This window comes from Lepidochelys kempii, chromosome 20, assembly GCF_965140285.1.
Source record: "Lepidochelys kempii isolate rLepKem1 chromosome 20, rLepKem1.hap1, whole genome shotgun sequence".
In the NCBI taxonomy this organism is placed as follows: Eukaryota; Metazoa; Chordata; order Testudines; family Cheloniidae; genus Lepidochelys; species Lepidochelys kempii.
This window is the reverse complement of record NC_136399.1, coordinates 7895215-7921115: the sequence shown is the minus strand read 5'-3', so window position 1 is coordinate 7921115 and position 25901 is coordinate 7895215. Positions and strand designations below refer to the sequence as shown.

At 57.4% G+C, this 25901-nt stretch overlaps 1 protein-coding gene across 1 annotated transcript; it reads left to right on the top strand.

Moving 5' to 3' along the window:
• Positions 1-1837: 1837 nt before the first annotated feature.
• Positions 1838-22841, top strand: SYDE1 (synapse defective Rho GTPase activating protein 1). The gene is made up of 8 exons (XM_073318165.2): positions 1838-2264; positions 12630-13562; positions 13990-14763; positions 15133-15356; positions 15634-15760; positions 17469-17635; positions 18502-18733; positions 19702-22841. The coding sequence occupies exons 1-8, from the start codon at positions 2177-2179 to the stop codon at positions 20139-20141; spliced, it is 2985 nt and encodes a 994-aa protein (XP_073174266.1). The 5' UTR covers positions 1838-2176; the 3' UTR covers positions 20142-22841.
• The last annotated feature ends 3060 nt before the right edge of the window (positions 22842-25901 follow it).

The following is a 25901-nucleotide window of genomic DNA, read 5'->3' as shown; positions in this document are numbered from 1 at the left end:
CCAGTACATCATCTTTGCTGTGGCTCCTCTCTCCCATTTCTCCCCAGGTACAGACATTTTGGAGGGTCCCTGAATTCGGGTTCCCAGTACAATTGTCCCCCTCCCTTGTCAGCCCTTTCAGGTAACTCTCATTTTGGCTAGAAGAGGCTGGTGCAGGCCACAGGAGGTGGTGGGGCACATGTTGGCAGCAGCCTGTTGCTGTGAGAAAGCCGTACGTGCTTTGCTAAGGAGCGTGCACTCACCTCGTACAGAGCCGGAGCAGTGGTGGCAGCTGGGGCATCAATAGGTGATGAACCCCCATGCTGGCCAGTGGTTCTGGACGCTGGTCAGAGAGACTGTGGGGAGGGCTCATCCTATGTCAGGAAGCTCACCAGGTCCAGGCGCCCTTCAGCTACAGAGAATACCTCCTTCTCTGCATGGACAGTTATTTCTGCTCTTTAGAGTGATGACCCTTGAGGCAGCAGTAGGGTTTGCTGTCCTGATCTCACTGGAGCAAGGCAGGCAGTATCTGGGTCAATCCCTCCCTATCGAAAACAGGCAGGGGTCTGGATCCTGAAATTCCAAAATTAGTGGAATTTTTGCAAAGATCTGGCATCAGGTCAGCAGGGTGAACAGGTGAAATATGGTAGGACTAGTGCCCGCTAGTGGCTCACACACTCATGGAGTTGGGAACATTAGACGTACACAACACTAGAGAGGCCGTTACTGAATAGTGCACCCAGTTCTGGAGTCCCCATCGCAACATGGGATTTGAAATGGGGGAAAGGGCTCTAGGAAAATGCACCAGAAAAATCTGAGGTCAGGAAAACTGCCTGTACAGTGAGATTAATGGAGCTCAGTCTGTTTAGTTGCTCGAAGAGAACGTTAAGGATGACTGAATCAAGATCTAGAAGTACCTATGTGAGGAAAAAGTCTCTGATTTTAGAGGGTCTTTAATCAGGCATAATGAGATCCAATGGCTGGAAGCTGAAATGAGTCATTCAAACTGGCAATAAACTTGGGCCTGACTGGGGGATGCTCTTCAGGAACAGGGCTCCCGTGGGGTACTGGGGCCTGGCCAGGGAGTTCCCTGCAGGAACAGGGCTCCTTTGGGCACTAGGGCCTGTCTGGGGGATGGATGCTCTGCAGGAATGTGGCTCTGTGGGCAGATTGCATTGGAGGGAGAGTTGGTGACCTGGGGTGGTGGGGGAAAGATTTCTTTCATTACAGTTTAAAACACTTTGGTGTGGGTTTGTTTTTGCCAACTTCTATTTACTTCAAAGAAAATTCGGCGCTTGGGAGCAGAACTCTCCTCGGGAAAGATCCCCCTTCCCCCTGCAATGGCAGGCTGAGGGAGCCTGCAGCTTGGAGCCCTCCAAGGAGCTCGCTAGTGCCCAGAGGGCTGGGTGTCCTGTGTATGGCTGAGTTAAAACAAGCAGAAAAGAGTAAAAAAATAACCCCCACCAACAACCAAAAGCAGCCCCCTATGTGGCAGAGCTCCCCAGAGCCCCCACCTCTATATTCGAGAGCCCCCCCACTCCCTCTGTGCTCCAGTACCCACACCTGCATTGCACAGCCCCCATCTCCTTCAGCGCTCCCCAGAGCCTCCATCTCTGTATTCCAGAGCCCCCACCCCGTCTATGCTCCCCGGAGCCCCACCCACATTCCAGAGTCCCCCCGTGCGCTCCCTAGAGCCCCCACGTGTATTCCAGAGCTCCACCCCCAGCGCTCCCCAAAGCCCGCCCCCTCCAGAGCCCCCACCCCACCTTCTAGAGCCCCCACTCCCACGGAAGGGCAGTAGCCTGGCGCTCACTGCCCCCCTCCCCATCCTCGTGGGGTGTTTTGCCTCGGGAATGGCCCGTTGCTCGGCCGGGGGCGGGCGCATCACTCTGGCGGGCTCTTCCCAGCTCGGACCCCGGGGAACGCAGCCAAGTGGCGAGCTCGCGCGAGCTCCGGGGCCAGGAAACTACAGCTCCCAGCAGCTCCTGCTCTGGCTCCGGCTGGGGGCCGAGCCCGGCCGAGTTTGGGGAAAGCATTCCTGGAATTCGTTTCCTGTGGCTTCCTGCCCGAGGCCGAGCCGCGGGATGGCGGGGCAGCAGCGGGCGGACGTCGGCGGGCGACCCCTGGGCAGCGGGGGCAGCCTGGCAGCGTGAGGAGCCCCCCCCGTCCCGCCGGTCTTGTGCGCCCCGGCCGGGCCATGGCCGAGCTGCTGCTGCGGAGGACGTTCTCCAGGCTGCGGGGCAAAGAGAAGCTTCCCGGGAAGAAGTCGGATGCGAAGGAGCGAGGTACGCTCGGGGCGCGGGCGGGGCAGGGATGCGCGGCTCAGAGCACCGGGGGAGCGCCCGAGTGGAACCGTCCTGAGGCCGAGGAGCGCGGGGCGGCTGGTCCGGCGTCGCGGCCGGGGCTGCCCGCCGCGGATCCGGGCTGCAGGAGCCCCGGGGCGAGAAGGGGCTCCCGGGCAGGGCGGGTTGGGGCGCCGCTGCAGCCGGGGACTTGGCTCTCAGCGCAGAAGGGCCCGGCCCGGGGATGCTCGCGGGGAGCGGAGCGCCCCGCCGAGCAGGGGCTGAGCCAGCGGGGCTCCGAGGGGGGCTAGCGCCCTTCGCGCCCCCCGTCCCGTCCCGTCCCGGCCAGTCCTCGTCGGGCCGCCCGGAGCTGGGGCTGCAGGGCCCCCCCGCCATTGGGGGCGCCAGGGGAGCTGGGATCGGAGGGGCAGGGGGGCGGCGCTGAGCCCCACCAGTCGCCTCGCTCCTAAAAAGGCCGAAGGAGGGAAGGAAAGAATGCGGGGGGAGGGCTGGGAGGGGAAGGGGCAGGAGCCAACCAGCGCCCCCACAGCCGCCCGCCGGGGCAAGAGGACTAGACTGCCCGGGGACTCCGGCTTCCCTGGGCAAACCCAGACCCTTCCCACCCCAGCGGGGAGGGCTCAGACCCAGCCGCTCCCCGCCACCCAGCTGCCCTGCAATCCCCAGCACGGGGCAGTGCGAGCTGCCTCCTCCCAGCTGCGCCGGGGTTCGGTTGTGGTTTGTTTTAGCACAGACTCCAGCACCGACCGTGGCCCGTCAGGATCCCAGTGTGTGTGTCTGGGCTGCTATGGGCTGGCAGGTCTCTGTGCGCTGTGGCCTGGGGAGTGAGTGGGTAAGGAGGGGGATGAGTGGGTTTTGTCTGGGAGCTGTTGGGGGCGGGGAGGGGGGTCTGGGTGTGAGTGCCAAGGGGGTTCTGGGGGACGTGGCCCAGCAGTGCTGGAGGCACTGAGCAAAGGTTGGGTGGTGGGGGCTGAGCGGATGGGTGGAGGAGGGGACCTAGTGGAGGGATGGGGAGGCAAATAGCCAGGCCAAATCTCCCAGTGTGACAGAAGTCTTGTGTAACCCAGGACCTCTGGAGCTTAGTGCATGAACCTCTACTGTGTGAGTTAAAAGCCAACTGGATGTTAGCTAAGGCTGTAGAGCAGACTCATTAATCTCTCTCGCTAAGTGGTCTCAGTGCCACTGGATGGGACAGAAGACCACACCCAGGAGGTGTGTGGGTTACATACTTCCCCTAGCTGAGGAAGCACATCCCAAACTTCAGAGGCTTCCCAGCTGGAATCCTGGATGAGCCCCCGCTTGTAACGCCAACAGACCCCTGTCGTCGGCAGGCAGGATTGAATTGGGGACCTCTCTCTGAGTGGTCTTGGTGCCACTAGATGGGACAGAACACCACACCCAGAAGGTGTGTGGGTTACACTTGTACTATGCTGAGTGTCCCAAAGCCTCAGCTCCTGGAGTCCTGGGATTTGGGAAAATTGGCAGCTTTCATTACAAAAACAGGGAGTTTCTGGCCCTGGTGGTGGGGGAGAAAGGCTGGAACCATGACCCCAAATGGACCCAACTCCAGGAGGCAAATGTTCCACCCCTGCACTGGCTGGCTGAGATGCTGCCATCAGTTTGGAGCCGATCTCGTAGTTTTGGGGCCAAACTCACTAAGCTTTGAGCGCTGGGGTTTGGGATGCTGTGGGACGATGAGCTTGTTGTGAATCCAGATTGGATGTTTTTGTAATAGATCTGCTCTAGGAACTATTGTGGGTCTCCGGCCTGTGTTCTACAGGAAGTCAGACTAGGTGATCACACTGGTCCCTTCTGGTCACAGACTCTCTGAATGGGGTGGGGTTGGGGTGCCAGCCTTGTGGCCAGAGTTGTGGTGATTAGGGCTGGATGGGAGCACTGGCCGTGCAGGCAGGAAGCACAGGCCAGGGACTGGGAGAGGCTGCGAAGGAAGAAGCAGTGGCCGGATGGATGGGTCAGGGGAGTGGCCGGCTCAGAGATAGGGACTAGATGATGGGCTTGAGCGGCACCCCCAGACAGAGGAAAGTGTGGGAGTGGTTTAGGAGGTGGGTTTGGGCCACAGTGAGTCTCAGCTCATGGCAGCACCCTGCCAAAGGGATCCAGGAGGGCTGGGAGGGGAGTGCAGTTGGAGGGAGGCAAATCTGTGGGTCACCAGCAGAGAAGAAAGTCAAAGCAGCTGAGGCCCCTCGAGAGATGGGACTAAGAATGGAGCTGGGAGGGACCCCCACCTCAAGGGGAGGAGGAGAGTTCCCTGAGGATCTATCAGAGAGGAAGGGGGAGCCAGGAGACCACAGAGCCACACCAGCCTGACAGACAGGAATTAGATAGTCATAGCTAGGGCCCTACCAAATTCACCGTCCATTTTGGTCAATTTCACAGTCATAGGATTTTAAAAATCATAAATATGATTTCAGATATTTAAATCTGAAATGTAGCAGTGTTGTATCTGTAGGGATCCTGACCCAGGTCTGAAGGCAGCTGCACAGAAGCAAGGGTGGCGTGGTATGGGATTGCCACTCTTACTTAGGCGCCGCTGCTGGCAGGGCGCTGACTTCAGAGCTGGGTGCCTGGCCAGGAGCTGCTGCTCTCTGGCCACCCCGCTCTGAAGACAGCATAGAAGTAAGGGTGGCAATACCGTGACCCCCCTACAATAACCTTGCGACCCCCGCCCCCCATAACCCACTTTTGAGCCAGGACCCCCATTTTGAGAAACGCTGGTCTTCCCCTGTGAAATCTGTATAGTGTAGGGTGAAAGTGCACAGAAGACCAGATTTCATGGGGGAGACCAGATTTCACAGTCTGTGATGTGTTTTTCACGGCCGTGAATTTGGTCGGGCCCTAGACATAGCAGCTGTAGCCGACGGGGTTGTGCTGGACCAGGATATGTCACATGGCAATGGGGCCCAGTGCTGCCAGAGCACAAACAGCACCTGAGGCCCCCAAGGGCCATAGCCAGAGCTGAGCTCGGCTGGAGCCAGTTCTGACCCCAGACACCTGGGCATGCAGTTGGGTCACTGCAACAAAACCAGTCCCCCGTGAGTTTGGGCCAGTCTGGCTCAGTAGGGAAAAGGCAAAACTCTGTCCCCTCCACTCCCCATTTGGTAGCTCTGTGGCTGAGGCTGCCCCAGAGGATTGCCCCGGCACCTGACAGATGGACTGAAACTTTGCACCCTTGATCTGAGAGGATCTGGGTGGGACAGAGTGAATGCTGCATGATGAGCTGTCGCTGCTACCGGGAGCACCTGCAGGATGTTCCAGAGGGAAAGCCCATAGTGTGCACAGAGCCAGTGTGATGTGTTCTTAGTGACCAAGGAGGCTGGAGATGCTAGAAAGAATTCTTCCCCTCCACCCACAAGGATCCAGTTTCTTTAATATTCAGAGGCAGGAATTGTTCATGCCAGAGCCAGCCCCCACCAAGACTGTGAGGAGACGGCAAAGGGGTGAGTGAGTGACCCAGCAAGAAGCCTCTGACAGGAGTCCAGGACGAGTGGCTTCCTGCAGTCAGAGCAGGTGTAGGTTCCTGGTGAGTTTGTGATGGAGAACAGCCTGCAATCAATGATTTGGCAATTCCCTTTGCTAGATCAGCTCCCGGAATTGTCCTGCCCTTGCTATGCAGCCTTGTGGTTCAGCAGAAAAGGCCATGCTGACAGCCAAGGGCCAAGGAAATGCATCCATGTGGGCTGTTTGGTCCTTAGCAGGCTGCCTTCTGTGGGTGGTGATGGGAAATTGCAAATCTCCTGCAGAGTCCACCCAGGTCCAGTTGTCCACTGGTTCCATTCACTCTCTGCATGCAGCCACTGGGAGAAGGAAGATGCTCCCTGGACTGCCTGTCCTGCATGATGCAGGGAGTCCTCAGCTCTTTCCGCCCACCACAGCTCACAGGAGCAGTACGGTCCCCACCAGCCCCCTGTGTGGCCGTGAGCAGTGCATGGCTGAGGAGGGGTTGCAAAGCAGTATGTGGGGCTCCCTCACCTGGAGGAGAGCTTGTGGCCATGGCATGGTTTGCCCGGCCTGAGGACAAGCACCTCTGAGGCACAGAACAGCCACGGTCTAGGCCTTCAGGGCTCCACGCTGGCACTCATCTCTGACCTAGCAGCATCCACAAGCCAGGTCTCCTGCCGCCTCCCATGGGCTGAGACTGTGTCCCATCCTTGCTGCTGGTGCTTGGCCACACGTACCCTTGGATGCCATCCTGGTGCACGGGCAGCCCTGCAGTTGTGCATCGGGGTATCACCTCCAGTGATCCTGGCCCATGTGAGGCAACAGGGGCTGGGGCAAAGGGCCAGTCTTTTGCCTGTCCCTGTGTCCTTGCACTCTCAGCACAGGTGAGGGGGCACTCACCAGTGACTCCACGCCCCCTCCTCCGGACTCCTCTCTGTGTTCCTACAGATTAGCTCTCAGGAGAGAGGGCAGCAGGATGCAGGGCAAGCCTGGAGAAGAGCAGGGAGAGGCCACTGGGGTGAATCAATGACCATGTCCAGCCACAGAGGGAACGCCGAAGGGCCGTGGGCCAGGGAGGGAAGGTCAGACTGGGCCCTGGTAGGCAAGGGTACAATGCTGCAGAGGAGGTAGCTCTTGCACCGGGAAGGATGGAATTGGGTTAGTAGTGGAGGGTGGCTGCTCAGAAGCGCTGATGTGAGAGGCTGGCCGGCCTTGGGGACGAGGCACTGGGCTGGGACTCTGGAGATCTGGGGGTGTCCTGCTGTTGGCAGGTTTGGGGTGCTGGCACAGTGAGGTCAGGAGGCAAGGAGCTGCCTCACGGCAGGTCACTCTCCCTGCCACTGGGGAGTGTCCCTTAGCCAGCGCCCTCTGGCCCAACCTGATCCTGGAGCCCTGCTGTTCTCAGGATCAAGTCACTGGGTCAACCCTGTGAGCGGGAGATTCGGGGCATTATTTCCTGTGCTGTCACCCCAGCCACATGGTGATGATTCTTTTCCCTGATTGACTGTTGGTCCTTGTGCCTCTGCAGGGCTAGTGGAGTCAACTCACTGGGGTGCCACCCAGTGGGCCCAGCCCTGCTCCCCCCGGCCTCTCAGCAGCCTCAGCCCTGCTCCCTCTGCAAAGACCCAGCAGCCCCAGCCCCGCTCCCCCCGCAAAGACGCAGCAGCCCCTGCCCCAGCCCCACTCATCCCCCATGGTCCCAGACCCGCTTCCCCCACTCCAGTGACCATAGCCCTGCTCCAGGTCCACCCCCCACTCCACCCTGACCCAATGGTCCCAGACTTACCTACCCCACTGAGCGGCCCCAGCCCCGCTTCCGAGCCCCTCCCATTCCCATGAGAGGCCCCAGCTCCGATCCCCCTGACACTACACAGTCCTCTCCAGTGGCGTCAACCCCATCGTCCCAGCCCTACCTGCTCCCCACCCAACGGCCACAGTCCCGCCCATCCCCCCGTGCAGACCCAGCTGCCCCCGCCCTCACCCGTCTCCTGTGTGGTCCCAATGGCTCCATCCCCACCCATCACCCCATGCCTCCCTCCATCCCAGTGGCCCCAGCTCCTCCCATCTCCCCATACAGATGCAGTGGCTCCAGGCTCGCCTGTCCCCTTTGTGCAGACCCAGCTCTGGTCTCCCTTCCCCCCGTGCAGCCCCAGAACCCGTTTCCCCCGCCCCACCTGTCCCCCCGCTCAGATCCAGCAGCCCCATTGCCCAGGAGCTCTGGGGGATTGAACCTGACTGGCATGGGTCCGCCCTTCTGCGGGGTCCATGCTGGGTGTGGCACACATACTGTCCTTTTTGTAGGGTCCTGGGCCCTAGGAGTCTGGGGAAATCTCCCACCTCTCAAATGGGGGGATTCTGGGTCGGATTTTGACACCCACATCAACCCCTCCAGCCAATGCCCGTTAAGCCGTCCTCCTGCCACAGCAATTGGCCAGTCTCCACTGCCCCCCTGTAAACCCAGCCTTGGCTCCTTCTTGTTCTCCACTCCCCCCACTCTGGTCCCCTGTGATTCAACCAGCTTCATCCTGCCCCTCAGCTCCCCAGCATCTGTGGGTAGAGATCTTGCCCAGCTCCAGCAGGTGTGCCAAGGAATGGGGGTGTGTGGGTGTCGGGAGTGGGGTGCACACGTGTGTGTGGGAGGGGGAGGCAGGTGTGCATGTGTGTGAGGAGCAGGGAGGATGTGTGAGGGACAGTAATGCAAGGAGTGGGGCGGGGGGAGCAAGGAGTGGAGAAGATGTGAGAGGCAGTGGTCTGTGGGGGGAGTGGGGTGTGGTGGTGAGCGAGGAGCAGACATGGTGTAAGGGAGCAATGAGGTGTGTGTTGGGGAGGGTAACAAGGGGGGGAGAGCTCAGTGGTTTGAGCATTGGCCTGCTAAACCCAGGATTGTGAGCTCAATCCTTGAGGGGGCCATTTAGGGATCTGGGGCAAAAATTGGGGATTGGTCCTGCTTTGAGCAGGGGGTTGGACTAGATGATCTCCTGAGGTCCCTTCCAACCCTGATATTCTATGATGAGGGTGTCTGCGTGGGGGAGTGGGGAAGATGTGAGGGGGCAGTGGGGTCTGTGTGTCAGGGGAGTGGGGAGCGTTGGCATGTGTAGGGGGAGCAGGGTATGGGTGGGGAGCAAGGAGCTGGGTGTGTGTGTGTAGGGGAACGGGGTCAGTGTGGGGGTGTGTGGAGAAGCCACAGTGTGAGGCCAGCAAGCAACAGGGTGTGTGTGTGTTGGAAACGGGGAGTAGGGAGTGTGGGGTAGAGTAGGGGATGTGTGGGAGGAAGTGAGGAGCAGGGTGTCTCTGAGTGGAGAGAGGGGTGCGTGTGTGGAAAGAGCAGAGTGACTGTGAGTGGGGAGCAGGGTGTCTGTGAGTGGAGAGAGGGGTGCGTGTGTGGGAGGAGCAGGGTGGCGTGTAGATGGGGAGTAGGGTGCATGTGTGGGGGGAGCAGGGTGCGTGTGGGGGGGAGCGGGGAGGATGTGCGTGTGAGGCGGGAGCGGGGTGCATGTGAGGGGGAGTGGGGTGCATGTGAGGGGAGCAGGGGGTTGGGGGGGCAATGTGTGTGGGAGGGAGCGAGGAGTGGGAAGGAGGTATGGGGCAATGGAGTGTGCGGGGGAGAGGAGCAGAGTATGTGCATTTGTAGGGAGGGAAACAGTGGAGGTCTCCACTTCTCTGCAGTCCCACGTTTGGTGTGCCCATGTGATGCTGGTCTATGGGCTCGTTCCCAGGAGGAGGCTGTGGGAGGCGGGGGCTGTACATAACGGGTGGGCCCCGTTCTGCAAAGGGCCCTGTGTCCCTACGCTGCGGGGCCAGGCTAGGCCAGGCTGGGAGGAGGGAGCGCTGCCCTGACAGCCAGGCAGTAAACAACAGGAAATCCAACTTGGCAGGGGCTGTGAGCAGCTGTGTGTGCTGGGAGCTCCCCGCCTGCCCAGCCAGAGCTCCCACAATGACGCCTCTGTCAGCCCTGCTGCACATGCTGGGGCAGCCAGGCCCAGGAGGCTGAGGGCCAGTGCTGAGGCTGTGGCAAAGGACTTGGGGGAGGACTCCATTTTGCAAGGGTTGGGCTCAGGCCCCTGCAGGAAACAGCCCCCCTCGAGCAGAGGTCGCAGACAGCCCATCCCTCCCCTCAGCAATCCTGAGCACATCCTGAGCAAGGAATGTCCAGAGCTGCCTCCCCCATAACATAAAAACGTCCATGTTGGATCGGACCAATGGTCTATCCAGCTCAGTGTCTGGTCTGAGCGGTTGGTGCCAGATGCTTCAGTGGAAAATGAACAGAACAGGACAACTATCGAATGATCCATTCCTGTCATCCAGTCCCAGCTTCTGACATACAGAAGGTTAGAGACACAGGACAAGGGGTTGCATCCCTGCCCATCTTGGCTAATAGCCATTGATAGATGTATCCTCCATGAATTTATCTCATTCTTTTTTGAACCCAGTTATACTTTTGGCCTTCACAACACCCATAGCAATGAGTTCCACACATTGACTGTGCATGGTGTGAAGTACTGCCTTACGTTAGTCTTAATCCTGCTGCCTATTAATTTCATTGGATGATCCCTGGTTCTTCTCTTATGTGAAGGGGTCAATAATATTTCTTTACTCGCTTTCTCCACACCAGTCATGATTTTATAGACCTCTATCACATCCCCCCTTAGTCGTCTCTTTTCTAAGCTGAGCAGTCCAAGTCTTCTTAATCTCTCCTTGTCTGGAAGCTGTTCCATTCCCCTCATCATTTTGTTTTTTCATAGATTCTAAGGCTAGAAGGGACCAGTGTGATCATCTAGCCTCACCTCCTGTATGACACAGGCCAGAGGACTTCCCCAAAACAATTCCCAGAGCAGATCTTTTAGAAAAACATCCAGTCTGATTTAAAAATTGTCAGTGATGGAGAACCCACCACCCTTGGTAAAATTGTTCCGATGGTTAATAACTCTCACTGTTAAAAATCTACACCTTATTTTCCAGTCTGAATTTGTCTCGCTTCAACCTCCAGCCATTGGATCATGTTAGACATTTTTCTGCTACATTGAAGATCCCATTATTAAATATTTCTTTCCCATGTAGGTGCTCATAGACTGTGATCAAGTCACCCCTTAATCTTCTCTTTGTTAAGATAAATAGATTGAGCTCCTTGAGTCTATCACTATTAGGCATACTTCTAATCCTTTAATCATGCTCATGGATCTTCTCTGAACCTGCTCCAGTTTATAAACATCCTTCATGAATTGTGGGCACCAGAACTGGACACAGGATTCCAGCAGTGGTTGCACCAGTGCCAAATACAGAGGTAAAACAACCTCTCTGCTCCTACGTGAGATTCCCCAGTTTATGCAGCCCAGGATCACATTAGCTTTTTTGACCCCAGTCTCACACTGGGAGTGCATGTTCTGCTGATTATCCACCATGACTCCCACATCTTTTTCAGAGTCACTACTTCCCAGGATAGAGCCCCTGTCCTGTGAGTATTACAGTATTTGCTCCCAGTTGTACACATTTACATTTAATTGTATTAAAACACGTATTGTTTGCTTGTGCCCAGTTTACCAAGTGATCTGAATCAGTGACCTTTTCATTACTTACTACTCCCCCAAATTTGTGTCATCTGTTGTCCTCCTCTGTACCTTTTCCAATTCTAATATATGTTTTTGGGATGTGGTGACAAGGTGTGGGCGTACAATGGATTTATCCAATGGCATTATGATATTTACTGTCTTATTATCTATCCCTTTCCTAATGGTTCAAAATACTCTGTTTGCTTTTTTGACTGCTGCTGCACTTTGGGCAGATGTTTTCAGAGGACTATAAATGATGCCTCCAAGATTTCTTTCTTAAGTGGTAACAGCTAATTTAGACACTGTCTCCCGCAGCAATGCATGGCCACAACCCTATCCCATGGGTCATGCCCTCTCTCATACCACCTGTGCCAGCCTGAGCCCCTATCCCACAGGCCACACCTCCTCCTCTACAGCCCACAGCAGCCTCAGCCCACGTGGCCATACTCCGGTCCCATAGGCCATGCCCCATGCTTGTTTCCATACAACCCACACCAGTCCCAACAACGCATTGCCATGTTCCCATCCCACACAACCCACACAAGCATCAGCCTGCATGGCCATACCCCCTCACCAACCCATACCAGCCTCAACCACACTCCTATCCCTTTTCCATGAAACAAGTGTTGTCCTTTTTCTTCCTCAGTGAAGGGTGCCTGGGTATCTTTGCCTCCAAAACACAGTGGCTCAACCCTTTGATATTTACCTGCCGATAAGGTGTCTCTCACCCCCCAGCTGCTTTGTTCTTCCTATTTAGTTTCTTTTGAAATTCTTACAATCCTTCATTTGCTTTCAGTCCAGACTGGTGATAAGGCACCCACTGTGAAGCATACAATACTTAATTTATGTGCAAACTTCCAGATAGAGAAACATTTCTTGTTGGAGAGAAACCTGTTCTTCTCCTTTGCTGGTGCCAAGTCTCTAGACACAGTCTTGAGTATATTTTCAGTATATCTACATAACTCTTTACATAGTATCTGTAGGTACATTTCACAACGATATTACTGACCAGTGTGACACCAGCTTTTATTTGAGACCTCCCACAATATGCTTTGGTGAACCAGAATGTATACACCAGAATCAGGGGAGTCCAGTGACCCCTCTGCACCCCCTTGTCCGTTGGCATTCAGAGGTTTGTGGTGTGGTGTACTAGGTGTGCACCACTGGGTGTTTGCTGGCTATGGTGCGTGTATATGTTGGGTACATACTGGCTGTGTGTGCACTGGGTATGGTGTGTGTGTGTATATGCTGGGTGGGCACTTGATGTATGCACTAGGTATGGCGTGTGTGTGCACTGGGCATGTTCTGATATTAACCCTCAGCTCACATTTCCTGTTCCCCACAGAGCGCCCCTCAAGGATGCTGGACTCTCCCATGGAGCTGGAGCCAGTCCTTGGGCCAGAGCCAGCATCTCATGACCACGATGGGAGCTGTCGGAGAGGGGCAGCCATTACCGTGTCCAGGAAGCAGAGCTGGGCCAGGTTCTCATGTGGCATCCGGGATGTGCCATGTAGCTCTTACAGCAGGAAGGTGCCTGCCAGCCCCACGGCCTCCGCAGAGCTGCAGGATGAGGGTGAAGGCGTAGGGCCAGTTGCCTGTGGTCGAGAGACTGATGAGGACCCCCAGTGCCCTCTGCGGCCCCAGGAGCTGTTCTCACCCACCCACACAGGGGGGCCAGCCATTGAGGATGAGGCATGGCTTGTGGAGAGCCCCCCAGCCCCAGTGCCCCCCACCCCTCTGCCCAGCCTGGCCCTGGCGACCCCAGCCCCTCAGCCCAGCCTGGCCCCTGGTGATGAGGAGGCTGAGTCGATGTGCAGTTATGTGGAGCTCTGCGCCTCTGGCAGTGGTGTGAGGTGTGCCAGTCACGGCGCCTACTTGCAGAACCTGGAGAGGAGCAGCCGCCACTGGATCCTCTCCTCTGGCAAGGCCCAGGGCCCGGAGGAGTTGGCCCCCAGCACCAGCACAGAGTTGAAGGAGGTGGGCGCCGCGGGCAGCGAAGGGGAGATCTGGTACAACCCCATCCCTGAAGATGAGGACGTTGTAGGTGTCAGGCAAGGCACCGAGCCTGGCAGCTCCTGGAGGAAGTGGGGCAGTGGCACAGGGAGCCGGGAATCTGACGGGGACAAGGGCAGGCCCAGCAGGGCAGAGCCAGGTGATGAAGGGCCCCCCAGGAGCATCGCCAGGCAAGTGGAGAGCCCCAGCTCACAGAATGCACCTACCCCAGCTGGGCCAGTGGGCCGAGGCGAGGAGATGGGTGCCGGCAGGACACTGGCCTATGGTGAGGGGTGTGGTGCTAACAGGGTGTGTTCTGGGTTGAACAGCATGGCAGAAACATGAGACAGAGCTGCTTCCACGTGGCCCCACCATCTTCTGGTGGCAGCCCCACCCTGATCTCATGAGCCCCTCCCCTCTCATGCCCCTCCCCATGGGACACCTGATCCCGTGGGGTCCCCCTCTTTCCATAGAGCCCCCCCCCCAGGTCCCTGTCCCTGCGTCCGCATCCCCACTGCAGCCTGGTTCCCTGTGTGGGATCAACCACTCTCTCCATCCCCAGCAAGTCAGTCTTGGCTGCTCTGGGTCCCACAGGCCCTCCTCCCTGTAATGGCCCTTCCCTTCCATGCCCCAGATTAAGGGTCTCCCTTTCCCCATGCATGCCAGTGTCCACTGTGGCTGAGGTGCGCGTCTCATCAGGTCTCTCCCCCCAGGGAAGTTGCCGATTTCATGTTTGAGCGCGGCTGTGGGGTTGGCTGGCCCATCCCCCCCGCTGAGCCCCAGCGTCTCCAAGAAGGGGCGCTCCCTGGGCAGGGTGAAGTCCCCGGGCACCGTGCGCCGCCTGTCCCTGAAGATGAAGAAGCTGCCGGAGCTGAGGAGGAAGCTGAGCCTGCGTAGTGCCCAGCCCCGGGGGCAGGAGCCTGAGGGCAGTGGCAGCACCTCACCCAGGGATGCCCGCAAGGAGCCGGGGAATGTAATCAGCCGCTACCACCTGGACAGCAGTGTGGCATCCCAACAGGGCCCGCACCGTGCCAAGGCAGCCAGCAAGGGCGGCTACCTGAGTGATGGTGACTCCCCTGAGCTGCTGGCCAAGGCAGACAAGCGTGCCTGTCCTGGTCCAGAGGGGCATGAGCCTGGGGCCAGGCTGGACGTGGATGCCTTCCAGCCCTACAGCTCCTTGGAACAGCCGCGCTGTGTGCAGCCTATCTCGGGCCTAGTCAGTGTCCACCTGTACGGTGTGGGGGACCTTAAGCCCCCAAAGGCTGAGTCCAGGGAGGTGTTCTGCGTCCTGCAGGTGGATGCAGCCCCCAAGGCGCGCACGGCCCTGCTGCCCTGGACAGCCACCTTCCTCAGCCTCAACCACACCTTCAACTTGGAATTGGAGGGCACCCGACACCTCAAGGTCATTGTCTTCTCCTGGGACCTGGCTACCTGCCGGAACCGTGTGTGCTGCCATGGCACCATTGTCTTGCCCCACGTCTTCAGAGGTAACGGGAGCAGCCAGTGAGACGGGGGCCCTGGTGATGGGGAGAGGGCCTGAGAGGGGGCAGTGACACCCAGGCAGGGGGCAGTGTCCAATGGGGCTCAGATGTACAGGGCTCTGGGGGGCACATACAGATGGGCAGGGATCAGTGCCCCATGGGGTTTAGCTGGGCAGGACTCTGGGGGACACATACAAATGGGCAGAAGGCAGGGTCCAATGGTGCTCAGATGGACAGAGCTGTGTGTGTGTGTGTGGGGGGGGGGGCATGGGGCAGAACAAAGAGGGGGCAGATGCTGTGGTTTCCCAGCTGGCCCTTGCTGACCGTCCACATCTTGCTCCAGTCTGACACATGCCGGTGCCCTCTGCTCTTCAGGGTGCAGGGCCCAGCAGCTGGCAGTGCGGCTGGAGCCACGCGGGCTGCTCTACTGCAAGCTGACATTGGTGGAGCAGTGGGACATGCCCGGCAGCCCCAGTGACCGGGAGCCACGGGTCTTTGGCGTGGAGCTGCGTCACTTGGTGGAAAGGGAGAACACTGCCACCAAGGTGCCGCTGCTGATCCAGAAATGCGTCTCCCAGATCGAGAAGCGGGGACTGAAGGTGAGTGGCGGGGGAGGCGATACTGGGGGAGTGGGCTCTGCAGGACACCTGGCACTCCAGCCCCATGCCACGCAGCTAACACACGCACAGCAGGTACATGGCGAGGAGCCGGTGAGCGCGGCTCCTGAGCAGGCCGGATCCCAGCAGGCCATGGGCTCCGTGCTGTCTTCCCTCTTTGTGTCCCTGTCCCCTCCCCATGCTGCCCCTTGGGTCCTGGGACAAGTGCGGGGGGCGGTGGGGAATGGGTTCTCCCACTGACAGCACCTCCTGTGCCCAGATTGTAGGGCTTTACCGGCTGTGTGGCTCGGCGGCCGTGAAGAAGGAGCTGCGTGATGCCTTCGAGAGGGACAGTGCAGCCGTGACGCTCTCTGAACAGCTGTACCCAGACATCAACGTCATCACAGGTCAGTGCCCAGCCACCCCTCACCCCCATGCAGCACCAGCACAGCTCCTGGATTGCCCCCCGACACACGTGCTCAGGCAAGTCAGTAGGAGGCTCACCGCAACCCACTAGATCCCATTCGTCTCCCAGAGCAAGGTAAAGCACCCAGGAGTCCTGTCTCCTGACCCCCACTCTAATCCGGTCCAACTAACTTGATACCTTTTTGTGATGAGGATACAAGTTTGGCTGATAAAGGTAATAGTGTACATGTCATATACTTAGAGTTCTGCAAGGCATTTGACTTGGTACCCCCTGACATTTTGATTAAAAAGCTAGAACAGTATAAATATAACAGGTTTCAGAGTAACAGCCGTGTTAGTCTGTATTCGCAAAAAGAAAAGGAAAGTACTCCTTTTCTTTTTATAAATATAACAGCACACATTAAATGGATTAAAAAGTGGCTCACTGATAGATAAGTTTCAAAATGTAATTGTAAAGGGGGAATTGTCATCGAGCAGGTGTGGTTCCAGTGGAGTCCCACAGGGACTTGTTCTTGGCTCTATGATATTTAATGTTTTTATTAATGGCCTGGTGAAAGAAAACATAAAATCATCACTAATAAAGTTTGCAGATGACACAAAAGTTGGGGGAGTGGCAAATACTGAAGAGGGCAGGTCACTGATACAGAGTGATCTGGATCGCTTGGTAAACAGCACAAGCAAACAATGTATGTATTAATTTAGCTAAATGTAAATGTGTACATCAGGAACAAGGACTGTAGGCCACACTCACAGGATGGAGGGATGCTGTCCTGGGAAGCAGGGACTCTAAAAAAGATCTGGTAGTTGTCTTGGTGGATAATCAGCTGAACAGTGGCCAAAAGAGTCCTTGGATGCATAAAGAGGGGAATCTTGAGCCGGAGTAGAGAGGTTATTTTACCTCCGTATTCGGCACCGGTGCGACCCTGCTGGAATCTTGTGTCCAGTTCTGGGGCCCACAATTCAAGAAGGATGTTGATTAATTGGAGAGGGGTCAGAGAAGAGCCATGAGAATGACTGAAGGATTAGAAAATATGTCTTACAGAGATAGACTTTAGGAGCTCGGTTTATTTAGCTTAACAAAGAGAAGGTTAAAGGGTGACATACACAGTCTATAAATACCTACATTTGAAAGAAATATTTAATAAGGGGATCTTCAATCTAGCAGAGAAAACTGTAACACCCATCCAATGGCTGGGAGTTGAAGCAGACTAATTCAGACTGGAAATAAGGCATATATTTTAGTGGTGAGAGTAATTAACCATTTGAAAAAGGATCGTGGTGGATTCTCCATCACTGATTTTTTAAATCAGATTGGATGGTTTTCTAAAAGCTCTGCTCTTAGAATTATTTTGGGAAGTTCTCTGGCCTGTTATACAGGAGGTCCGACTAGATGATCATAATGGTCCCTTCTGGTCTTAGGCTCTTTGAACCCACTAGACCTCACTCCCCTCCTGGAGCTAGGGTAGAACCAGGAGTCCTGACTCCTAGTCCCTCTGCCCTAGCCACTAGACCCCACTCGCCTCCCAGAGATAGAACCCAGAAGACGGGGCTCTCTGTGCACTCCCTGTAGTTTCTATAGGCTGCTCAGTGCCATGAGTCCTGTGCCCTCCCCGCCGTGGGACCCAGCAGAGACCAGTTTGGGAGAGGAGCCTGCCAAGGAGCTGACAGGAATTTGGCCTTTTCCTGCAGGGATCCTGAAGGACTATCTGCGGGAGCTGCCCACGCCCCTCATCACCAAGACCCTTTATGAGGTGGTGTTGGAGGCCATGGCCCAGCGCCCGCCCCAGGACATGCTCAGCAGGCAGAATGCGGAGGAGACGGTCGCTCTGCTGGACTGCCTGCCAGAGATTGAGAAGGTGAGCGCCTGCCAGTGGGCGGAGCAGGGGAGTGTGGGCAGGTAGGAAAGGAGACCTGGCTGTGGAGCCAAGCCACAGTGCCCTTGGAGCTGTCCCGGGGGCTGGTTGGTGCTGCTGCAACAATGTCCCCATAGACTGGCACATCCCCATCTCCTAGATGGGAGGCTGTGGTCAGCTCTGCCCCTGCCGCGCGTGTGGGCTGCACATGTCTGTGACAGCGCTGGATACATGGGGGCTGGGTACTCCCCTGGCACAGCCCCAGGCACGTAGCCGGTGCTGCTCGCTGCAGGGACCTAAGATCCTGGGCAGCTTTCCAGGTTGGCTGCCCCTTGGGATCAAGGAGTTTCACCGCAGTGAGATCAGAGAAAATAGCAAGATTCGCAGAGTTTACAGCCAGGAAGGACCATTAGATCACCCAGTCTGACTTCCTGGGCAGCACTGGCCCCTACATGTCACCCAGTTACCCCCACGTTGTGTATTGAGCCCAGTAACTTGTGTTTAAAGCATCTCCCAGCCTGGCCCCAGCCTGGCTTTGGAGCCATCAAGAGATGAAGAATCCACCACTTCCCCCGGAGTTTGTGCCAGTGGTTCACCCCCCTCCCTGGGAAACACTTGTGCCTGATTTCTAGTCTGAATTTGTCTGGCTTTAGCTTCCAGCCACCTCGGCTTCAGTGTCGGGCCGTCCCTCCTTCCCCCAGCTTCTCCAAGTCAGGTGCTTTCCCTCCCAGGAGCCTGGCACCTGGGCACAGACTAAGGCTGTGGCCTCTGAGGTACAAAAACCTGGGATTTCCGGGGTGATCCTGAGCCCACAGAACTGGGTGGGTGGGGCAGGGCCAGGCCCTGGGCTGACGCTCCCCTCTCCCCAGGCTACGCTGACCGTGCTGCTGGACCATCTCAGCTTGGTGGCCTCCTTCCACGACTTCAACCGCATGAACTCCCAGAACATTGCCGTGTGCTTCGGGCCAGTGCTGCTCAGCCAGAATCGGGAGCCCCAGCGCCAGAGGGCCCGCAGCTACGCCCACGGCGGGGAGATCGCCAGTGCCCTCGACTTCAAGAGGCACATTGAGGTGCTGCACTACCTGCTGCAGGCCTGGCCTGGTAAGTGCAGCTGAGGGGAGGGACTGTGTGGCCGCAGGACTGCTGCGGGGGGGGGAGCGCTGCGGGGGGTGGGGAGGGCGCGCTGCGGGGGGTGGGGAGAGCGCAGCTGGGGGTCTCCTGCAGGGTGTGGGGAGAGTGCAGCTGGGGGCCTGCTGCAGGGTGTAGGGAGAGCACGCTGCGGGGTGTGGGGAGAGCGCGCTGCGGGGTGTAGGGAGAGCGCGCTGGGGAGAGCGCGCTGCGGGGTGTGGGGAGAGCGCGCTGTGGGGTGTGGGGAGAGTGCGCTGCGGGGGGCCTGCTGCGGGGTGTGGGGAGAGTGCAGCTGGGGGCCTGCTGCAGGGTGTGGGGAGAGCGCGCTGCGGGGTGTGGGGAGAGCGCGCTGCGGGGGGCCTGCTGCGGGGTGTGGGGAGAGTGCCGCCAGGGGCCTGCTGCAGGGTGTGGGGAGAGCGTGCTGCGGGGTGTGGGGAGAGCGCAGCTGGGGGTCTCCTGCAGGGTGTGGGGGAGAGCGCCGCCGGGGGCCTGCTGCGGGGTGGGGGGAGAGCGTGTTGCCGGGGGGCCTGCTGCAGGGTGATGGTGGGGGTGAGGGGAGAGCACGCGGCCGGGGGCCTGCTGCAGGGTGGGGATGGGCGGGGGGGGAACAATGCGCCTCTGGGGGTCTCCTGCAGGGTGTGGGGGAGCGCAGCTGGGGGTTTCCTGCAGGGTGTGGGGGAGCGCACCGCCAGGGGCCTGCTGCGGGGTGGGGGGAGAGCGTGTTGCCGGGGGGGCCTGCTGCAGGGTGTTGGTGGGGGTGAGGGGAGAGCACGCCGCCGGGGGCCTGCTGCGGGGTGGGGGGGGAGAATGCGCCGCTGGGGGCCTGCTGCAGGGTGGGGGACAATGCGCTGCCGGGCTCCTCCCCGTGGGATCGCAGCCTCTGATTGGCCGGTCTGGCTGTGGGAGGAGAGCACTGCGGTAACTGGGATCTGTCTCCCCAGCCCCCGACAGGACAGGGCCCGGCGTGGGGGGCCGGGAAAGGGCCCAGCCCAGCTGCCTGCGGCAGAGGCGCCACCCTGCACTGCGGCTGGATCTGATGGAGAGCGAGGTGGTGGCTCGTCACCGGCCCCGGGGCCTGGAGAGCCCCCCCACCAACCGCTACGCTGGGGAGTGGAGCGTGTGCAGCCAGGAGTACGGGCTGGTGGCTGGGCTGGGGCACGAGGTCAACGATGCCGAGGTGGCTGGCAGCGACAGCGAGAATGAGGTGCTGGACCTGCGGGAGGGGCTGGGTGGCCCCAGCCAGACAGTCTTCGTGGGGGACTTTGCCCTGGTCGACGACCCCGAGGCGCCCTTCAGCCCCCGCCTGAACCTAAAGGACTTTGATGCCCTCATCCTGGACCTAGAGCGAGAGCTCTCCAAGCAGATCAACGTGTGCCTGTGAGTGGCCTGGCTGCTCCACCACCGCGCCTGGCTCCCCCTGCCCCTATGCTCCCTGGGACCGTCCACATCCCCTGCCGGGCTCCAGTGTCACCAAAACATGAGCCAGATGGTGGGAGCTGGGCACAGCCTGGGGCCTTGACACCAGCAGGGGAGGTGCCAGGCACCAGATGGTGGGGCTTCAGCTAAAGAAATTTGGGCTCCACACTCAGGAGCCTGGCCCAGCCCTGTAGCAGGCGATGACTCATGCCGTCAGCCTTAATCCAGCAACCTGCCCAGGAGCAGGGGCCCTGGGCAGCAGGTACAGCGTACAGGAGGTGTTCTCGTGCTCGCTCGTGGGCTCCAGCACACTCTGCCCTCTGGACTTGGAGCTCTGGAGAGACCAACACAGTGCACGCCTGGGCGTGGCCGCCGAGCTCCCAGGAGCATGCGCCCAGGCTCCCAGTATTAATAGGAACCCAGAGATTAAGCCAAAGCCATTTGGAGCGTGACCAAATTTGCGTAGCACTTGGCTCTTGCAGCCTTTTGATTTGCACAGCATGGATGGAGGCTTGGAGACACCAGGGCAGTGTGTGACAGCCCACTGAGGTTGGGGTTCTGGGGCTGCAGTATGGATGAGGGGCTGAGCCAGCTGGGGGGCTGCACTTAGGGTCACTCTCAGCCCTCTGTGGATGACATAGTAGCTCTGTCTGGCTACAGAGCAGGGCTGGGAGGAGCCTGGGTCCTGGGATTCCCTTGGCCTGGCTCTCAGCCCTGGGGCAATACCATGTGCAGGGAGCGCACAGGGCAGGGGGAGCAGCGCCCTCCTTTCCTCTGCATTTCAGAAGCCAAAGAATCAGCCTCTGAGCCTGAACCTGTCCCCTGGCTGGGCTGGAGCTGAAGTTTGCAGGCACTGCTTGTGTGACCCTGGCAGCGGGCTTCCCAGGCCACAGCAGCTGTGCCGATAGCAGCTTCTTGCAGGCTAGTCAGGAAGGCAGCTCCAGGCCCTGGGCGGGGCACAGGGGGCGGGTCAGGAGCACCAGGTACCTATCCCTCCTGTGGCATGTATTTCTGGTCAGCAGGGAGCCTCCCAGCCCCCAAGGGTGGTGAGTTTTGATGCCCCTTCTAGCATCCCAGGTGGAGCCTTCCTTGCAGGTGGGAGTTTGACTTGGTTCTCAGGAAGATGAGTGTCAGAGCTGCCCCAGGGCTCTGGCTGCAGTGGGCTCAGTCTGGTCTGCTGTGGGACTGGCCTCGCTGTCTGTGTTTTGTTACTAAGTGCCACCCTGCGTGCCACTTGGGTGGGGGCAGCCTTGGGCCAGGAGAGAGCTAGGGCTAAGGCCTGTTCCTGGCCTCCCACCACCCAAGGCGAGGTGTCCCCCCTGCATAGGGTTAGAGTATTGACAAGGGTCCCTGACCTCCATCATGTGTGCTTTGCTCGGGGGCTGCTTCACACAGAAGCCACGATCCACTGCACCCTGCCAGGGAGTAGGAGGGGCTGTGCCAGTCATGGCATCTCACGCTCAGCTTGCCATGGCATTAGTTAGTATCTTGGTGCCACATTTACATCCTCCCCCAACCTGACAATACTCCAGGCTCCCCCAGCCTGGATGCTGCCTCCAATCCTGCTCGGCTGCAGCTCTTGATGGAACAGTGAGGGGAGAATGGGCTGCAGCCCTGGGATCCCATGGCACGTGGACAGACCAGCATGAGGCAAGAGACTGGGGCCTGCAGTGTTCTTTGTGGCTGCTTCTCATGGGCGTCTTTAGTCTCCTCCCAGTCTCTGCCCCACCCTGGAGCTAGCTGGCACTGAACCCAGGGCCTGGGGTTGGCAGCCAAGCCCCCAGCTCTTTCCAGCCTGAGCTTTCCCTGCGGCTGCTGTGCAGGCCAGGCCTGGTAGGGAGGCCTCCCATGTGAGCAGCAGCAGCAGGCAGAACCATGGATGTGATCTGGAGGCCCCAGCTCACTGGCTGTCACCTTCACGCTCTGCATTACGGAGTAGGGGAGGCTAGTGCAGAGGCTGCACCAAGGACACTGGCTTCCATGCAGCGCAGCCTCCTTGGACACTAGCAGACAGAGCTCCAAGCTGGGGCCCTGCTGGGTGGGTGCTCAGGGCTGGTGGGGAGTGGGAGGTGATTCCCTGGATGTGCCTTTCCCCATATGGATCCCATGAAAGTGCAACACGTGGGCAGACTGGCCCCAAGCTAAGCTCAAGACATCAATTGCCCTCTCGCACCCAAGCCAGCTCTGGCATTTCCCTGGGTATTGCTGGGATACCTGATGCTGCTGTGCCTTGTGTGCACTGATTTCAGTGTGCCAGGTGCCCAGGCACAGCTGCCTGAGGGTGCTCACTGCAGGGCCTCATGGAAATGCACCCAATCCCCCCGCACAACTTCCCTCCAGGGAGCCCGGTACTGGAGAGGCCAGCTTTATTTATATTTCTTGCTTCTGTATGTTTGGTGTAGGGGGTGTGTATACATGTTTGGGTGTGTGTGCGTTTGGATGTGTGTGTGCGGGTGGGGTGTACGATGTGTGTAGCTCATGTGTGTGTACGTTTGTGTGTGGGAGGGTGTAGGCGTGTGGTTTGTGTCTCTGTTTGAGGAGGTGGGGTGGACGTTTGTGTGTGGTGCGTGTGAATGTTTGGGAATGGTGGTTTGTGTGTACGTTTGTGCATGGGGGGGTATGTTTATCTGTAGTGTGGTGTTTGTGTGAATATCTTTGGGGGTGGGATGTGGTTTGTGCATGTGTATGCATGTTCATGAAGACTGGCTGCTCCATGGGGGTATTTAACGTATGTGATGTTGTCCTCCATTGCTGGATTTTCCAGTGTTTATAAAATATTCAGTTATAGGGAAAAAAAGCCAATTTTTTTTTTTTGAGGCGGAGGGAGGGGGTAAAACCATGACACTCTCCCTGACTCCAGGCTCCAATGGAAATTCACCCCATCCCCTCTCAAAGCACAAGGCCCAGCAGCTCCCTTCTGAGCTGCTCTGGCAGGGAGGAAAAGTGCCCAGAGTTTGGGGGTGGGGGCCCTTCACCTGGTATTAGCTTACGGGAACCCATGTGACTGTGAAGGGAGGATTGCAGTGCCCCCTGCCATGGATGGGTCTGGGGCTGAAGAAGAGGGTCACAGCAGAGTGCCACCATTTTATAGAAGCAGCTATGCTTGGGGTGCCCTGTCTATGGAGGGGGCAGGGCCTGCATGGTCCAGCCATTGCCCCTGTTGCCTGGCACCCCCAGCCATGGGGAGTTGGGGATGGCTGCTTATCATGTGTGTTAAGGAAATGCCCATGCCAGGCTGGGAGTCAGCATGGTGCCCATGTATGCATGCCAGGGCATCCTGCCCACTGCCTACACCAGCAATAAAGGACACCGCCTACACCTGCCGTTGGGTTGTGTGTGTGTGCGTGTGTGTGCATAGGGACTGGGGCCACATTCACCAGGGGAAGAGGGTGCCTCTGCTAGGGCTCCAGCTGCCTCCAACCCACCTGCTGTGGGTGCAGAACACTCAGGCCATGGCAGCAAGGGCTGGGTGGGGTCAGGCTGGGGAGCTGGGGCATCACTTGGGGGCAGCTGCCTGGCTACTGTGGGCAGGAAGGGCTGTCCCCTTCATTGCCCTCCCTGGGATGGCTATAGGCACCAGCTTTTCCCTCCTGTCTGCTGGGCAGTGTCACGGTGCTGGAGCTGGGGGTCGCTACAGGTAGGACCGGGGATGTTTATGCCTGTGGGAATTCTGCACCAAAAATTTAAAAGTTCTGTGCAGAATATTTTAAAATTCTGCATATTTTGTAACAATAACACAATGTACTCACATCAATTTCAACTATTTTGATAATTTAGTTCAAAATACCTGTCAGCAACTATATCTGTAACAATACAGACAACAAACTTCCTCCAGGGGTAGAGAGTTAAAGAAACCCCTACAACAACCCAATTCCTCTTTCTCTTCTCCCTCCCCGCCCCAGCTGGGGAGGGCAGACACCCACACCCCCCTCCCTCCAGAGCTCAGCTGTGGGGTGCCTCCCAGTCCAGCCACCCACCCCCCTCCCTCTGCACTGCCCAGCCATGCCCCCTTCCCCCCCAGCCTAGACACCCACGCTCCCTACCCCCCAGAGGGAGAAACAACCTGATGCTAGGTCCAGGGCTTGTATGGAGTTTCCTGCAGGCCACCTCTTTCCTTCAGCTAGGCACTGCCGCTGCTGGGACGACTCCAGCTTTGACCCCTCCTCCCAGCAGCATCTATTTGGGAGCTGGGCTCTGTGGAGTCCAGCGGCCCCTACTAGCAGCTAGTAATGCAGTGCCAAGTCTGCAGGCACAAAGGAAATGCTGCACAGAGCATTAATTCTGGGCAAACGCTGCATTGTGCAGCGGTGCAGAAGTCCCCTAGGAACAGATGTTTCCTCTGCTCAAGTGCCATGTGGAGGCCAGCAAGGACCACCGGCTGGCCTCAGCCTAAAACTGCCATGTGTGCCAGTTGCTGCAGCCCCACTGGGCAGAAAGGATACACAGGGCAGGAGCACGGCCTGCAGGGTGCTGCTGGCCTGCAAGCCCTCAGGTCGTGCCTGCTGCACGGGCAGGTAAGATCAGATGAGAAACAGTCAAGTGGAAAAAAAGTCCCATTCAATTACATCATGTACTGGCAAACAGCTAAAACATGACTAGTTTTTAAAGTGCTTATATACCAATGCTAGAAGTATTTGTTGATTATTTGTTGATAAATGCAAAGTAATGCACATTGGAAAACATAATCCCAACTATACATATAAAATGATGGGGTCTAAATTAGTTGTTACCACTCAAGAAAGAGATCTTGGAGTCATTGTGGATAGTTCTCTGAAAACATCCACTCAATGTGCAGTGGCAGCCAAAAAAAGCGAGCAGAATGTTGAGAATCATTACGAAAGGGATAGATAAGACAGAAAATATCATATTGCCTCTATATAAATCCATGGTATGCTCACATCTTGAATACTGTGTGCAGATGTGGTCGCCGCATCTCAAACAAGATATATTGGAATTGGAAAAGGTTCAGAAAAGTGCAACAAAAATGATTAGGGGTATGGAACGGCTTCCGTATGAGGGGAGATTAATAAGACTGGGACTTTTCAGCTTGGGGGAATAGGATTGAGGTCTATAAAATCATGACTGGTGTGGACAAAGTAAATAAGGAAGTGTTATTTACTTCTCATAACACAAGAACTAGGGGTCACCAAATGAAATTAATAGCAGGTTTAAAACAAACAAAAGGAAGTATTTCTTCACACAACACACAGTCAACCTCTGGAACTCTTTGCCAGAGGATGTTGTGAAGGCCAAGACTATAACAGGGTTCAAAAAAGAACAAGGTAAGTTCATGGAAGACAGGTCCATCAATGGCTATTAGCCAGGATGGACAGGGATGGTGTTTGCCAGAAGCTGGAAATAAGCGAGAGGGAATGGATCACTTGATTACCTCTTCTGTTCATTCCCTCTGGGACACCTGGCATTGGCCACCGTCAGAAGACAGGATACTGGGCTAGACGGACCTTTGGTCTGACCCAGTATGGCCTTTCTAATGTTCTAACATCTAACCTCAAGCTCCCTTGGTGCAGATTAAGCCCATTACTACTTCTCCTGCCTTCAATGGCCATGGAGAACCATTGATCACAGACATTTTTAAAAGAGCTCTTAGCACATTTGAAGACTGGTAACAGGTTCCTCCTCAGTCTTCTTTTCCCAAGACTCAACATGCCCAGTTTTTTAACATTTCCTCACAGGTCCGGTTTTCTGAACCTTTTATCATCTTTTG

Excerpts from the sequence above, each read along its gene's own strand:
- SYDE1 (XM_073318165.2), top strand. The coding sequence starts at position 2,177 with ATGGCCGAGCTGCTGCTGCGGAGGACGTTCTCCAGGCTGCGGGGCAAA. Across the intron at positions 2,265-12,629 it reads GTCGGATGCGAAGGAGCGAG|AGCGCCCCTCAAGGATGCTG; the intron begins GTACGCTCGGGG and ends TGTTCCCCACAG. Across the intron at positions 15,357-15,633 it reads TCGAGAAGCGGGGACTGAAG|ATTGTAGGGCTTTACCGGCT; the intron begins GTGAGTGGCGGG and ends TCCTGTGCCCAG.